The 17,332-nt window shown below is 31.9% G+C and overlaps 2 protein-coding genes across 2 annotated transcripts in view; one reads left to right on the top strand and one right to left on the bottom strand.

Annotated features, from left to right (window-relative positions):
- LOC142238266 (midasin) overlaps window positions 1–12,815 on the top strand; it is a 30,544-nt gene extending 17,729 nt beyond the window's left edge. Inside the window, exons 8-13 of the mRNA XM_075309873.1 lie at window positions 484–7,122; window positions 7,187–7,313; window positions 7,382–7,862; window positions 11,609–11,714; window positions 11,783–12,397; window positions 12,463–12,815. Coding sequence (XP_075165988.1) covers window positions 484–7,122; window positions 7,187–7,313; window positions 7,382–7,862; window positions 11,609–11,714; window positions 11,783–12,397; window positions 12,463–12,720 — 8,226 coding nt within the window. The 3' untranslated portion in view covers window positions 12,721–12,815. The remainder of the gene's footprint in view (window positions 1–483; window positions 7,123–7,186; window positions 7,314–7,381; window positions 7,863–11,608; window positions 11,715–11,782; window positions 12,398–12,462) is intronic.
- Pngl (N-glycanase Pngl) lies at window positions 12,772–16,857 on the bottom strand. Its single transcript, XM_075309874.1, has 8 exons — window positions 16,118–16,857; window positions 15,941–16,056; window positions 15,534–15,873; window positions 15,225–15,397; window positions 13,683–14,005; window positions 13,532–13,616; window positions 13,372–13,468; window positions 12,772–13,309 (listed from the first exon to the last, which is right to left on the bottom strand). Exons 1-8 carry the CDS (start codon window positions 16,659–16,661, stop codon window positions 12,885–12,887), a joined length of 2,103 nt encoding a protein of 700 aa, XP_075165989.1. The 5' UTR covers window positions 16,662–16,857; the 3' UTR covers window positions 12,772–12,884.
- Between the last annotated feature and the right edge of the window lie 475 nt (window positions 16,858–17,332).

The raw sequence follows: 17,332 nt of genomic DNA, 5'->3' as shown, positions 1-17,332 counted from the left end.
TAAATCGCCACTGCTAAGACGAAAACTCAAAAGAAAATGACTCAAATTTAATACACATCTATCGATCGATAAATCATAAATGCGAAGTTGCCTCAAATTTGGTTCAGATTTAAATGTTTCCCATAAGTTTTTAGTAACATTGTGCTTCATCCCAGGGCATTAGCCGATTTAAATTTTAATTCTAGAGATTTTGTAGAAGTACAAAAAATTGTCTCCAAATCGTTTAAGATATAAATATTTGTATATGGGAATATAAACCTTCATGAAGGAGTTGAGATGGTAACACAAATTTTGGTCTACAAATTGGTGAAGGGTATAATATAGTCGGGCCGCCCGACTTTAGACTTTCCTTACTTGTTTTTTAATATAGAATGGAAATGCCAATAATTCACCAATATATATAATTACTACCATTGCCACCTTGGCCTGGAATCAAACTAGGACACTTCCACTGCCTTACCATTTATTTTATTGTTTTTTTAGATAAAACTCTACAATGTCATCAAACAAATGGACAATTTATTGCAAATTATACCAAAATATGGAAGCTATTCAGCTGATGAAGTGGCAAAGAAAGTGACTTGTCTAAATTCCGATATAATACGGCGATTATATGCTCTTCTAAAACCATTCCAAAATAAATACAACTTATCCAAGTTCAAAGAAATCAAATTTGATATGACCCAAAATAAATATCTTAACGAAGATATAAGAAGACAACTACAACATTTCATAGGCGATCTATCAAACAAAACATGTGAGTTTACTACTTGTGACGACGACGGCATAAGCGACGAACAATTTGAAAATATTCAAAAAGATTTGGAATGTTTGGCACAAACATTAAATGTTACAGACGAAATGAAAGTGGATAGTGTTTTAGAAAAACCCAAGGAAATCGAATTATTGTTAATAATTTTAAGAGAATATTTTTTGGTGAAATATTTGGTAACAAGTGTTAATAATGCTGCTGCTATAAAAGAATTGAATTCGGAATATTGTGAAGAAATCCCAATACTCGATAATAATTCCAAAGCTTTGTTGAATTTTATGAATACGCCAGATTTCAAAGAATACCGCCAATTATGGTCAAAACTTAATAAGTTTGTGAAAAGTCCAGGCAATATGGAAAACTTGGTGCGATATCTTAATGGTGGTTATCGACAATTTTCCTCTATGGATCGTCTACTTAATGATGCCCTTATACATTTACAAGTGGAAAGTCTTAGTTCTAGAGGAGATTTTGTATTAGCCTTACGGAATAATGAAGATATCACTAGCCTTCAACGATACAAAGGTCCTCCAGTTATAAACATTATATGTGAGCTATTACTATCGCCTGATGGGACTTTCAAATCTGTGCCGCTATGTGATTTAGATTTATGGAGAAATTCTTTGGAGAGTTTAAATCAAATTGTATGGCATAATGCGCTTATGATGACACAATCACAGAATACCCTCAATAGTAATAGAAAATCATCGTTGGACAAGGCTAAACGTTTAATCTACGAAGTGGAGTATATACAAAATTTATGTTCCACCAAAGAAGATATAAGTCCATCCAATTACATAGAAGGATTCCAGAAATTATTCACACAACTTAAAAAGGACCTTGGAGTTGCGATGGACCCTCGTCGTAATGATAATGCAGTACACATATCTTTGGAAAATCAAAGAAAAGGCTATGAAATGTCTATGCTTAACTCTTTAATGGGCAGTATAGAATTATGTTTGCTAACATTTACACCTTTAATTGATCCTGTGGAGAAAAGTCGTTTAAAGAATCAATATTTACTGGAAGATTTGGGAACGCTTAAAACCCTGACATTAGCATACGATTTCCTAAGAATATCCATGAAATATAAACATTTGGGTGATGATATCTATAAGGCTTTGCAAGACAACTACAAGGATATACAACAAAAACAAATGAAATTCCAAGAAAAAGTAGCTCTAAGACCTGAAAAATGTTTATACACTAGCCTAGTGAAAGATTTATCGCATTTCCTTCAAACCAATTGTGATCCCAATGTCCTATACCAGTTTATGCAAGACATTGAACAAATATGGCAGCAATTGACCTCTACAAAAGTCGTGAATGTTAAAACCCTGGAATTGAGTGGAGAAGTGCTAAATAAATTGGATTTATGGTTGGCCAATAGTCAGCGTTTTGTTCACCATACTTTGAAGCCATATGTGGCCTATTATCAGGATCTTACTCAGCCCATAGAATGTTGTATTAATCAATTACGTTTTGGTTTTGAGGGTCTCAAAAAGGTATTGGAACAATGTACCAGGACTATGATACCAAATAAATTGGATATCGTTAATATCAATGAGCAAGGAAAATTACATAAAGTATTGGAGAATATCATGGAATTCCCCTCCAATAAATATTTGAATATTTACAATGTATCCTCATCCAAGGATATTTTGAATAATCGTTGTGCCATCTTTAGTGTGTTGGATAAGCTGCAAGGAGGCGAAAGAGATTATTTCCAATTATTGAAAGCCAAACTAATGGAATTGAAGAACAAAGCAAATATCTCAAATCGTATTAATGAAAATCTCTTTCGAGAATTTGATTTTGCCTTTAATATTTTAAATCAAATATGGCAACAAGAGGAGGAAAGGAGAAAACTTAAGAAAAAAGAAGATGAAAGTCTTTATGCTACGAGGACCAAATGTCAGGAAGAAGATGATGAAATGCTAGAACTTGCAGAAATCGAAGAACTGTTTCCCACAGGGCTACAAGAGGATTTTGCAGAATTTGTCCAAGAAGACACATTGGAGAAAGTAATGAAATTGGATAAAAAGAAAAAGCCCGCCAACAATGGCAAGGATGATTCGCCCATAGTAAAGGATGAAGATTATGCCTTTATAGCCAAGACTTTTAATGAGATCCTCATCAATTACAGTCGAGCCTATTATTATCCACGTTTGAAAATATCTGGAACAGATACGGTGGATTTCATCGCTTATTATCGCAAACGTTTACAAGTATTTGCTCGTGTTTATCGACACTATAAGTGTAGCCTCGATGAATATATGGATGAAGAATGCTATAATAGTTTACTATTGGGTATAACTTTGCAACAGGATATCTTAAGTGAAAGTCATAGATTGCCAAAACCCCAGACGCTTTATAATTTCTATAAAGATTCGAATATAGGAGAAATTTTAGAATGTACAGATGTCTTGCGAAGCATCGAAGCAAGGGCTAACCACGAACTCTCTTTGTATCCCGAACATGCCACTCTATTGGATATTAAACGTATAATTGCTCGCATACGTTTGCTACCCTCCACAGCTTCGGTGGTACGTTTTAACACTGGCTTCCAATTGCTAAGACAAAAAGTGGCCCAATGGAATGAAGTGGCCCATAAGAATAATCATTTGAAATCGGAAGAACAAGAAATTGCAGGTTACGTACAAAAATGGACCCGTTTGGAATTACAATTTTGGCGTAATTGTATGAGCCATACCGAGGAGAAGGTTGCGGCATCAGCCTATAAATATTGGTTCTTTATTTATAATCTATTTCAAGAGTATCTCAAAAATTCCGAAACAATGGATATCTCTTTGGTCGATATGAAAATGGCCAAAAAACGTTTTGAAGAAATGGAAACGGAAGATGATGATGCAGGCGTAGGAAGCCACAATCCACCATCAAACAAAGTGCAATGGCATGATATTATAGAAATTCTAAGACAGTTTATAGAGTCCTCTAGCTATGGAGATTTTGATGTACGTTTACAATTATTGCTCTCCTTTGAATTGTATTTACATAATTCCCTGAATTTTGACTCTGAGACGGGGGATGAACCGCAGCACCAAGAGCAAAGCAAACTTCAATTGATCTATGGTCTACGTAATTTACAATTATATTTTTCACAATTCTCCCAGGACATAGAGGATTACAATAAAAGTATTAAAGCCCCCATAGAGAAGAAACTCAAGGAATTGGTTAAAATCGAAAGTTACAATAAAGATCTATCGTATTTTAGTATGCGTAACAATGTGGCCCGGGTACATCGTAATCTTAATAAATTCCTTAAGGAATATGAAAAATTACTAAAAGAGAAAATCACTGCTGTGTTTCAACCTAAAGATGCCACTACCAAAGATTATAGTTTGGCCAATGATAAGGGTAAAGATCTAAGGCAAGATTCTACCATTAAATATTGTAGAGTTGAGGCCAAAAACTATATTATGCCACAGAGATTAAAGCAACCCGAACGACTAGCCATGCTGCCCAATAACCAGAGTCTTCTTTTGGGAAAAGTCCCGAAACTATTCAACACTTCTAGGACAGTGGTTAAGGAAACCGTAACAAATGCTTGTTATCCCAAATTGGTTATTGCCATGGATACTTTACTCTCTGAGCAATTGGAAAGATGCGAACATTTAAGAAGCCTCACTGTCGACAGAAGTAAGGAAAGGCCCAAACAGATTTTGGAGGCCAAATCTATATTGCAACAAAAACGTAAAGGCCTAACCGATCTCTTTAAAATCCTCACCACTTTGGGCGTCAACTACAAGACTGGCCTCATGGAATTATCATTACGCTCAGAATTTGAAGATTTCACCTTGCAGCCATTCTGTATTAAAACCATGTTGCGTCACTTGGGTGGCAAACGTGTGCAGCCACAAATTCTCCAACTTAATGAGAACATCGATTTGTATTTCCATAAATGTGTTTTCAAACTCAAGTTATTGCAAAATATTATGCTTACACCTCTGTCGGAGTTGGGACCCCATAATATAGAGCGTATTAAGGGATTTGCCATAGATCTTTTCTTGCTGGTACAAAATCAACGCCATCTATTGGCCACTACAACGAAAAATATCCATGATTACCATTCGCTAGTCAGTCAACTAAAGGAATTGGATAATATCGAGGGCGAAATGGATGAATCACAAGTGAATTTCTCTCTATTCCAAGATTCCGTCAATATTATCAAAGACGCTTTGATTCAGGTGCGTTATGTTTTCGAACAATTTAGAGTGTTTTTGAATTGTATACCCAAAAGCCAAAAAGTGGAAAATTGTCTATTTCCTGCTAGACTCAATAGCTCTCTGGTAATACAAAATTCGGAGCATTACCAAGATATAATCAATACTTGCGAAGGTATTTTGAAAATTTGTAAATCAACCCTAAAAGAAATGCTCACTGAAAATCAGGAATTTCTAAGTAAACCAAAATTGGAAGCATACAAGGGAAAATTCTCACAAGTTAAGGAGGCCATTGGCAAATTTTTGAATTTCTTTGAATCATCATGCAACAAGGAATTTGTACCAACAGTCAAACCAATTCTAGACCTGCAGGCATATCTTGCTCAAGCTAGTGAATGTATGCAAAACATTCAAAATAGAACCGCCGTTCAAACCTCTGTGGAGGAAGCAAATAATTTTGAAAATCTAACACCAGAATTGGAAAATGTCATTCATTCTATACTCTTGTCACTACAAAAGCTCTACAAAAAATATCCTTCACCCAAAGCCAATTCGGATGATGAGTCTAGAAATTCTCCCAAAAAGAAAGATAATCCCATGGAAGATGAGGAATCCATAGTGGAAAGTCACATGAAGGCTAAAGTTTATGGTGAACTAAAAGACGATTGGCATATAATGAGTGTTCCAGCCATCAACGAAAAGCTGGCAAATATTATGTTAATGCTAAAACTATCCCCTCCATCGCCGGATAAAATCCAGCACATACATCAAGTATTGATGGTACAACCCTTGCTGGAGCAATTCAATTTAATGGCCGAATATTATCTTCTACAGCAATTGGCTGCCCATAAGATTTCGGTTAAAATCCTTCTAATAATTTTAACGGTCTTTGTGGAGATAGGCTCCAAAGGTTTTTGTGTACCCCAAGATCTTATGCATGATGAGGAGCAAGGCGAAAAGAAACAAGATCAAAAAGAAGGTGAAGGATTTGGTTTGGAAGATGGCACAGGCGAGAAGGATGCTTCGGATAAAATTGAATCCGAAGATCAATTGGATGATGCCAAACGTCCAGAGGATCGTAAAGAAGACCAGAAGAAGGACGATCAACCGGAAACTAAGGAGGAGAAGGGTATTGAAATGAGTGAAGACTTTGAAGGTAAAGCTGAAAATTTGGATAAGCCCGAGGAGGATGATAGTGGAGAATCCGAAGATGAGGAGGAGGAATTGAATAAAGAAATGGGCGACACCGAAGAGGGGGCCGATAAATTAGATGACCAACTTTGGGGTGATGATGAGGATGATGACGAGCAGCAAGAAGACGAAGAACTTGATAAGGAACAAGATGCTAAGGGTTCAAAAGATGAGAAAGATCAACACAATGATTTAAATTCGAAAGAGGAACAAGCCAATGAACATGGCGATGAAGATGAAAAGGATAGTGGCTTAGATGCCACCAACGATGCCAATGAAGATAAGCGAAAAAAGCAAGAAAAAGATATTGACAATATGAATGATCAAGAGCCGGATGAAGAGCAAAACAATCCCTATCACAATGAGTTGGAGGAGCCCCCAGAACCTGAGGACTTTGATATGGGTGATATGAATATGGATGACAAAGAGGAAAACGAAGATGAGCAGAGGGGTGACGAGGAAAATCCCTTTGATATAGATACAATGAAAGAAAATATGCCAGACCAGGATGAAACTCAAGAGAAAGACAATGATGAAGAAGGCGAGGCTCAAAATGAAGATAATAAAGATGATGGAGATGGATATAGTGATTCCGATGAAGAAGATGGTGAAGACCAAAACAATCCTACAAAAGATGACAAAAATCTTGAAAATTCTCCAGAAGAGGAAGAAGAACAGCAACAAGACGAAACTAAAGAAGAAAATGCCGAACAACAAATACGTGGTGAAATTCCCGACGAGGATAAGGAAAATGAAGATGAGAGCAATAAGGAAGAAAAACCCGAAAATTATGAACACTCCAAAGATAAAACCAGTAAAGAGGAAAATATTCAATCAACTCCCGACACAGAGACGGATGGCAGTAAGGATCAACTAAATACTGAACAAGCGGACAAAGATGTACAACAAGAAGAAAAAATGGATGAACAGGATACGGGTGAAGAAAAAGATGGTGTGGGTCAAGCTGAAAATGATGTGAGTAGAAAGTACAAGTAATGGAACCCCCCTCCCCCATTAATTCTTTCATATCTTTCTATAGCAAACTGATGGAGGTCACCAAGGCATTGCCGAAACCAAAGAAACCACATCCCAAGAAGATCGTAAAAACGAAAAAGATACTCAAGAAAAACGAAGGCAAGGAAAAACCAATGAAGAGCGTAGTTTAGGTATAGCATTGGCAACAGTCCTTTGATCGTGTTGAGTGTTATACAGAAAATTAATTTTTTTTTCCCAGGTGAAGCCGAGAAGAATAAAATCAAACAACTGAAAACCATTGAGAAACTCAATGACAAAAAGGAGGAAGATCCAACGCATTCTGATGATACTCCGGACGATAACAAAGAAATGGAAGCTGACGAATATCAGCATGTAAAGGATCCCAAAAATAGTGATAAAACCACATTGGATAATGCCACCGAAGAGCAATCTAAGAAATTGCAACATCTTGAGGATGAAGAGAAAAAAGAAGATGACGATCTCGAGGGAGAAACTAATGAAAATATGGATCTAGAAGACTCGCCTGCTCCCGAAGAGCTAAATGATGTTGAAAATCCACAAGAAATGTCTGCCGAAAAGACTGAAAAGAATTCCGATAAACCTTCCAAATCTGAGAAGACCAATGAACGAGCTGAAACCCAAGAGGAAATGGAAATCGAGGGAGAGATTGTTCAAACAACAACTGTGCCAAGGAGTAGTGATACAACAGCTCATTGCAAGTAAGTTTTTTTCTATATTGTTTGCATTTTTATAATTTGAATTTGGATACAGCCAAAGAAATTTGTTAGTAGACATAGCAACTGCAAAAAAAGTAAATAAGCTTCTGGAAAAAACAAAAGCAGTCATTGTTTACGGAAATAGAAAACTTTGTCTGCTATTCTTGGACTGCAATATGTCTTGTATTTTTTCAAAAATTTGTATTTTTTCAAATTAAGGCATATGGGAAAAAGTTTTGCTGATTTAGGATTTTAAGAAATTGGAACATACATAATTAAATTTTTCTATTTTTTAGCAATAAAATCGATGATTTGACTTCGGCAAAGGAAAAGTGATATGCTTGTAAATTTGTTTAGGCAAAGCCGACTATCAAAATCTTTTTTCGGGAGGTTAAAGTATAATTTACTTTTGGGTATAGTGAATTACCCGAATTTAATCTAATAATTGCTTGATATAGTTTTGCTACAAGTAGAGGATGCTGCTGATTAGGAATGTGGTAATTCCGAAACGGCCGCCTTTTCAACCATCTTGCAGTTTACAGGGCGTAAATATGACAAGCATACTTTTTTCTGTTGGTTAAGCTATTCTTGTAGTTTAGTCAACGCATGGTTTTACGCTGAAATCAAAACAACAATACTAAAATTAATTAGAAAAATATACCAAGAGAATATACTGACTGCTATTTTTTTGCGGACTTTTTTCTATGAATGTATACATATAGTATAGTTGTTCATTAAACTTCCAATGACAGTGTACTGAGTACACGGTTGCCACAGTTGGTAGAATTCTACCAAACATGGTAGATTTTTTACTGTTTGGTAGATTGGTAGAATTCTTGATGTTTTGGTAGATTTTTAAAAGATTCCTCTCCAACAAGAGAGATTTTCCCTAGAAAAATTGGACAAACTTCCTCTAGAAATAAAATTTTTACAAAATTTTCTATAGAATATTGACCAAGTTGTCTATAGAGATAAAATGTTGACAAAATTTTCTACAGGTAAAATTTTACCAAAATTTTCTATAGAAATAAGATTTTGACAACATTTTCTATAGAAATAACATTTTCACAAAATTTTCTATAGATATAGAATTTTCACAACATTTTCTATAGAAATAAAATATTGACAAAATTTTATGTAGAAATGAAATGTTAACAAAAATTTCTATAGAAATAAAATATTGACCAAATTGTCTATAGAGATAAAATGTTGACAACATTTTCTACAGGTTACCAAAATTTTCTATAGAGATAAAATTTTGACAAAATTTTCTATAAAAATAAAATTTTGACCAAATTGTCTATAGAGATAAAACTTTGACAAAATTTTCTATAGAAATAAAATATTGACAAAATTTTCAATAGAAATAAATTGTTGACAAATTTTTCTATAAAAACTAAATTTTGACTATATTTTCTATAAAAATTAAATTTTGACCAAATTGTATATAGAGAAAAAATTTTGACAAAATTTTCTATAGAAATAAAATTTTCACAAAATGTTCTATAGAAATAGAATTTTCCAAAATTTTCTGTAGAAATAAAATTTTGACAAAATTTGCTATAGAAATAAAATTTTGACAAAATTTGCTATAGAAATAAAAGTGTGACAAAATTTTCTATAGAAATAAAATTTTGACAAAATTTTCTATAGAAAAAAAATTTGGACAAAATTTTCTATAGAAAAAAAATTTGGACAAAATTTTCTATAGAAAAAAAATTTGGACAAAATTTTCTATAGAAATAAAAATTTTGACAAAATTTTCTATAGAAATAAAATTTTGACAAAATTTTCTATAGAAATAAAATTTTGACAAAATTTTCTATAGAAATAAAATTTTGACAAAATTTTCTATAGAAATAAAATTTTGACAAAATTTTCTATAAAAATAAAATGTTGACAAAATTTTCTATAGAAATTAAATTTTGACAATATTTTCTATAAAAATTAAATTTTGACAATATTTTCTATAAAAATAAAATTTTGACAAAATTTTCTATAGAAATAAAATTTTGACAAAATTTTCTATAGAAATAAAATTTTGACAAAATTTTCTATAGAAATAAAATTTTGACAAAATTTTCTATAGAAATAAAATTTTGACAAAATTTTCTATAGAAATAAAATTTTGACAAAATTTTCTATAGAAATAAAATTTTGACAAAATTTTCTATAGAAATAAAATTTTGACAACATTTTCTATAGAAATAAAATTTTGACATAATTTTCTATAAAGTTTATACTTTTAGTTTATTTTATATAATTTCTAGTTGTATATAAATTTATTATATTCACTTCTATTCAGATTATAAAAACTTTGTAATACAAATGTATTTGGCCATGAAGGCTTAGTATTACTGAATAAAACTAATAAATAAATAAATAAATAAAAATAAAATTGTGACAAAATTTTCTATAATAAAATTTTGACAATATTTTCTATAGAAATAAAATTTTGACAAAATTTTCTATAGAAATAAAATTTTGACAAAATTTTCTATAGAAATAAAATTTTGACAAAATTTTCTATAGAAATAAAATTTTGACAAAATTTTCTATAGAAATAAAATTTTGACAAAATTTTCTATAGAAATAAAATTTTGACAAAATTTTCTATAAAAATAAAATTGTGACAAAATTTTCTATAAGAATAAAATTTTGACAATATTTTCTATAGAAATAAAATTTTGACAAAATTTTCTATAGAAATAAAATTTTTACAAAATTTTCTATAGAAATAAAATTTTGACAAAATTTTCTATAGAAATAAAATTGTGACAAAATATTCTATAGAAATAAAATTGTGACAAAATATTCTATAGAAATAAAATGATGACAAAGTTTTCTATAGAAATAAAATTTTGACAAAATCTTCTATAGGCAAAATTTTACCAAAAATTTCTATAGAAATAAAATGTTCACAAAATTTTCTATAGAAATAAAATTTTTTGCTAAATTTTCTATAAAAATAAAATGTGAACTAAATGTTCTTTAGAAACAAAATTTTCTATTGAAATGAAAATTTATAAAAGAAAACCTAAGAAACATTTTTTCATAATAACCACAAAAATTTTAGTAAACACTGCAAAATAAGATATTTTTATTTGTTAATTTTTTGGTAAAACTTTCTTAAAATGTTGATGGATTTTTTTTTGGCTCGAGTGGCAACCGTGACTGCGCATCATATTCGTAATTGCAACATCGGTAATATTGCAAGCCTCATGTGTTCGCGTTCTATGTTGCATACAAAATAAGCAACATACAAGCTACTGCAACAATTGTGCAACAAATTAAAATTGCACAGCAGTCGCTCCAGCGCAACATTGCAATTCCGAAATGACCCAAGTTTTTTTATGCCAGGGAAAAATTGATCTATTCTCGAAAACATTGAGAAGACTTGAAACCTAACCAGTTCTCGTTTTGGGAAAATAAGTGCTGCAATTATTAGACATACTGTGCTAAGTGAATTTGCAATTTTGAGAGCGAACTTTAAAAAAATCCAAAATGCCCGAAAAGGCAAAACATTTTATTGTCGAAGTACATCGTTCCAATTAATTTGCTGTCGAGAAACTAGAGGTTTTTATTGTCAATCATGGTTACTTCTAATCTACTTTAATTTCCGAATGTTTTATTAAAAAATAAATATCGCCAATTTATTTTTGGTTCGAACAATAAACATAACCCAGGATTTGAATTTATTTTGTTATTTTAATATTTAACCACCTCGGTTTTGTTTTGTTTTATTTTAGCATGGATTTGTTGGTCAGTGATAATAGCCATGTGGAAGAAATGTCAGCTGCTGAAACACTAGAATTGAGAAAACTATACCAGGATCAAGTAACAACACAAAAACCCGTAAGTTATTTTATATAATTTACATTTTTAATAGTATTTATACAAACTCTCTCTCTCTATTATCACAGATTGCTCCCAATACAGATGATCATGAATGCTGGCAAACAATATCAAATCGTATGACCCAAAACGCTAGAGATCTTTGTGAACAATTGCGTTTGATCTTGGAGCCCACCAAATGTACACGTTTAAAGGGAGATTATCGTACAGGCCGTAGAATAAATATGAAGAAAATTATACCCTATATAGCATCACAATTCCGCAAAGATAAAATCTGGCTGAGGCGAACAAAACCAGCTCAGCGTGATTACAAAATTACAATAGCTATTGATGACTCAAAATCTATGCATCATAATAATTCAAAAACTCTTACCCTGGAAGCAATCTCATTGGTTTCGCAAGCTTTAACCCTACTCGAAAGTGGGAGATTAAGTGTAGTTTCATTTGGGGAAAAACCACAAATTTTACTCAATCACACGGAACAATTTGATGGACCCAAATTGGTAAACTCATTGGAATTTTCCCAAGATAAAACGAAAATAGCTGGACTTCTTGATTTCATACGTACCGTAAATGCAGAAGAAGGTGCTATGGGTGGCGGAAGCTCCGATAATGGTTTATTTGAAAATCTCCTGTTGATTTTAAGTGATGGACGTAATATTTACAGTGAGGGGAAAATGAAGGTATTTTCGCTTTAACAAAATATTAAATTTATGAGATTTATGAATGTATTCTTTTCTTTTTTTAGGTTAAAAATGCCATCAAGTTGGCTAGACTGCAAAGGATATTCCTCGTTTACATTATCATAGATAATCCCGACAATAAGAATTCAATTCTGGACATTCAAACAATGGAAATGCTACCCGACAAAAGTATCAATATAAAATCCTATTTGGACGAATTCCCCTTTCCCTATTATGTTATTGTTAGAGACTTAAATCAATTACCTTTAGTTTTAAGTGAGGCCATGCGTCAATGGTTTGAATTGGTTAATAGTGAACAGTAGATCCATACGACCTATGCAGATTGCTAATTAAGAATAAGATTTGTATATATGTATGCGTATAAATAAAATATATATATTGATATTGAAAATATAAATATTTATTTCCATGTTCAACTTTTCGTTATTGCACGGTAGTCGTCCCCTTCGTCGCCCTTCATTCATCATTAATCCGTCATTGTCAATTGTAGTTCAAATGGATATTCTGGGGAATTCAAGGATTGTCTAAAAAGTTGAGCATGTTGCCATGCTACATCGCCCTTTCCACCTGACAATTTGGCACATATTTCAAAATTGTTACAATTTTCCAATGTAGTTATGATTTCTTTGGTCTTAGCATCTCTAAAGGTAATATCGATGCAACCTTCTCCAAAAGTCTTCCTTTCCAATTTCAGCTTAAACGATTTCACCTTTAGAGATGTATTTGTAAAATTAAATTTCCAAGTTAATTCTCCAAAGTCGCTGCCTTCCTGGCGAGCCAAGTAAACCATTTTCCAATCTCGTTCTACTTTTCGTAAAATGTTTTTCGAAGAAAATTGGCAACTCTGCCAGGTCTTTTGACTTGAAATTATACGACACAAACCAGAGGGATCTAAAAAGTAAAAAAAATGCAAATTAACAAACAAAACACTTTATATATTCCAAAAATTAAACCTTGGATGTATCGTTCATAGGTGTCACTGGAACATGAATAGCGTATGTTGAATTGTTTTTCATGGATCTCTTGCTTATCCAAAGTAAACTCATAAATCTAGAAAAAAAATCTATGTAATAATAAATGCTTTATTATTATAAAACACTAAGTATTTCATACATTTTCAAAAGTATGTTCTCCACGTGATTGGCGCCATGCTAAACTTCCCGAGCTACGTCCCTTCAATTCATTTTCTGTTGGTGTGCTGTACAAAAAATATTATCTAAACATTAACGCACTCTTATAGATTTCAAAGATATATAGCATTTACCGTTCTCCAAGAAGTTCAATCAACTCGAACATACATCGCTCCACCATCTCTTTTCGCTGTTCGTCATTTAGATTTAATTGGCGTTTCTTTCGTATTGCCATAATCGTTTCTAGTAATTCGGGTTCGCTGCAGAATCTTCGTTTTGTTAAAATTTCTTTGTGATTATTGCAATAACGCCAGGTAACATCTTGCATGTCATCGCAGGAGTATGCAAACACATAGTCGATATTACGTTTCCAGCCATGTTGATACATTAATGGTGAGTCTACCACATTATCGGAGGGATCAACGTGAAGCCAACGCTTTTGCGAGTCGGAATAAACCTACGAAAAAAATAAGAAGAAATAAATCAAAGCACATGCATTTTGAAGTACATACTCGGTGGCTTAATTTTTTTTAAAGGTTTTCTTTGGTAGTCTGCTCTAGAACTTTTCATTCAATTCTCTTTTTGATTGGCATCAAAAATCAAATTTGAAAACGATAGTTTTTAAGACAAGAAAAATTTGGAGAAAATTCTACCAAACAAAAAAATCTTTTATAGAAAACTTTGTCAAAATTTTATTTTATAGAAAACTTTGTCAAAATTTTATTTTATAGAAAGTTTTGTCAAAATTTTATTTCTATAGAAAATTTTGTCAAAATTTTACTTCTATAGAAAATTTTGTCAAAATTTTATTTCTATAGAAAATTTTGCTAAATTTTATTTCTATAGAAAATGTTGTCAAAATTTTATTTCTATAGAAAATTTTGTCAAAATTTTATTTCTATAGAACATTTTGTCAAAATTTTATTTTTATAGAAAATTTTGTCAAATTTTATTTCTATAGAAAATGTTGTCAAAATTTTATTTCTATAGAAAATTTTGTCAAAATTTTATTTCTATAGAAAATTTTGTCAAAATTTTATTTCTATAGAAAATTTTGTCAAAATTTTATTTCTAAGGAAAATTTTGTCAAAATTATATTTTTATAGAAAATTTTATTTCTATAGAAAATTTTGTCCAAATTTTATTTCTATAGAACATTTTTCAAAACTTTACTTCTCTAGAAAATCTTGTCAAAATTTTGTTTCTATAAAAAATTTTGTCAAAATTTTGTTTCTATAAAAAATTTTGTCAAAAATGTTATTTCTATAGAAAATTTTGTCAAACATTTTATTTCTATAGAATATTTTGTCAAAATGTTATTTCTATAGAAAATTTTGTCAAAATTTTATTTCTATAGAAAATTTTGTCAAAATTTTATTTCTATAGAAAATTTTGTCAAAATTTTATTTCTATAGAAAATTTTGTCAAAATTTTATTTCTATAGAAAATTTTGTCAAAATTTTATTTCTATAGAAAATTTTGTCAAAATTTTATTTCTATAGAAAATTTTGTCAAAATTTTATTTCTATAGAAATTTTTTGAAGAGGAACATTTTGCAAAGTCTACCAAAACATCAAGTCAGGCATTTAAGGCCATACGTAAGTACAATAACTTCATATTTCCGATTTGTAAAATAAATAAATATTTATGAATGTTTAAAAAAATCACAAATTTACCTCTGTCCACACATGATCAAATAACGGATGTACAATTCTCGCCTTATAATCCAAACATCTGCACAAAAATGTAAAACAATTGGCAAATTCTCCACAACGTCCTTTGCGAGAAATTAGTAGTTCAGCCACATCATTATGTCGATAGAATTTAGTTTCTTGACCACAGCATACCCCTGAAAGAAAAATGTTAATCAATATGATTAACACAAATTGTTCATCGAAGAGGCGTAATTAAAGCTATATATTTTAAGGGAATGAATAATATGATCATGGGAGTGATAATATGACAACAAACATTATACTACTCACCCACTTCAACACGAACATCACCCTCAGTGACCGTTCGTCTCAAGCTCTTTTCTTCGCTACCACATACTTTACATGGTAAACAATTAACCCATTCAAAGAATTCGTTTTTAAACCAGTCTACTAATTCAACCAATATCAAATCACGAATGCAAGGTTCCTTACTCGACGCCTCGGAGTTTGAACCAGCCGTTTGTCGGTCTAGCAAAGCTTCATTTGCTTTTTCGGTCAGCTTGTCAATGGGTATAAGTTGGCGACCCGCAGCTTGTAATTTTTCATCTTCATATTGCATCACAGCATCTGAGTAAAATTCCAAAGATGCCAGAAAATTATTAGTTGTGCGCTAAATAGATACATTTTAAATTCAATTAAATTGACCTTCTTTATAACAAAAACAGTAACATACTAACCAAAACGCGTGGGAATGTAATACGTTGTCTGTAAGGCTTAGAAGGTTGTATTGCTTTTAACTGCTGTACTCCTTCATCTACCGACAAATTTGCCATTGCTTGAAGTTTGGGAACATCTGCAAGCAGGGGGCAATTTATTAATTTACATTGTCAAATTCTGTTTGTACATGGTCTTACCTTCAATTTTTTTATTGATCCAGAAATCTCTTCGCTTACTTAGAGCATCGCGATATTCTCGTATCATTTGCAACGATGTTTCATTGGGTAAGACGTATCCATCCTTGCTTTTCTTAAATCCCATCGCCTCCAGCAATTCATCACAGCCATCAAGAGAAAGAAGTTTCTCCTTTATAGTTTTATTCTCAAGTCGTATGTTACGATACTTGTTCTCGTTGGGAAAATTTAAGATATTGTCCAATAAAACCAGGATTATACGAACTGCCTCCAAGTATGCTTCCTTTGTATTTTTCAAAGAACATACTGTGGACGGATTTGGACGAGAAGAGGAAGTCGATGGTTCAATAGACCAAATGCATTTGTAATTCACAGTAGGTGACATGATGGACAAAAAGCAATCTTCGTAAAGAGTTACATGTGTATTTGAATTTATACAATAGAATGTAGAATTAACCAAAAATATATTAACTTTCCAGACGTAGTGAATTGTTTGATTACTATATGTGGTCAAATGACAGTTACCAATCAGCTGATGCTTGTTCATTATCAAGCCTTGCCAGATTTTTGATTTGTGAATCAACTCTGCCAATTTGTTTTTAGATTTCGCGGCACCAGAGAGAATGAAAATACAAGAGGACGAAGAGTTCTCTTCTGCGAAGAAAACAAATGTCAACCGTATAGATGTCGCACAATGCCTGCAGCTTTGGTATTGCCGACGTTGCGGCCGACGCGCCGTTTTGATAAATTATTTATAAAGGCATCGGCAGTTATAATTTCAAATTGTCTGCCAAAAAAATTTAATGGAATGAAAACATTTATAAAAAAGAATGTATGTTACTACAAAGTAGGTTATAAATCCAGTTTTCCTTACGTTTTGTAAAGCTGGCAGAGAACTGAAATGAGTGACGCCGACGCAAACTGTATGATATTTGAGAGAAGCGCCGACCAAAAATGCATGATATTAGAGAAATTTTCCTCATGACTGCCACCTACTGACGCAGTTTCGTTCTCTTGTGTTTTCATTCTCTCTGGCGGCACTTTTCTCTTCGCAGTCAAATTAAAAATTCTCGTTGGGAATATTCTGAATAGGGTAGTCTAAACATACCAATTTAGTATCCAAGTTTTGACAACATTTTATAAATATATAAATTTTTGGAATTTCAAGGTAAATCGATGGAAAATTTCGATATGGTATAAATAACATATTTGTTATAT

The sequence above is a fragment of the Haematobia irritans genome, chromosome 5, assembly GCF_050003625.1.
Source record: "Haematobia irritans isolate KBUSLIRL chromosome 5, ASM5000362v1, whole genome shotgun sequence".
In the NCBI taxonomy this organism is placed as follows: Eukaryota; Metazoa; Arthropoda; class Insecta; order Diptera; family Muscidae; genus Haematobia; species Haematobia irritans.
This window is presented reverse-complemented; position numbering and strand designations above follow the sequence as displayed.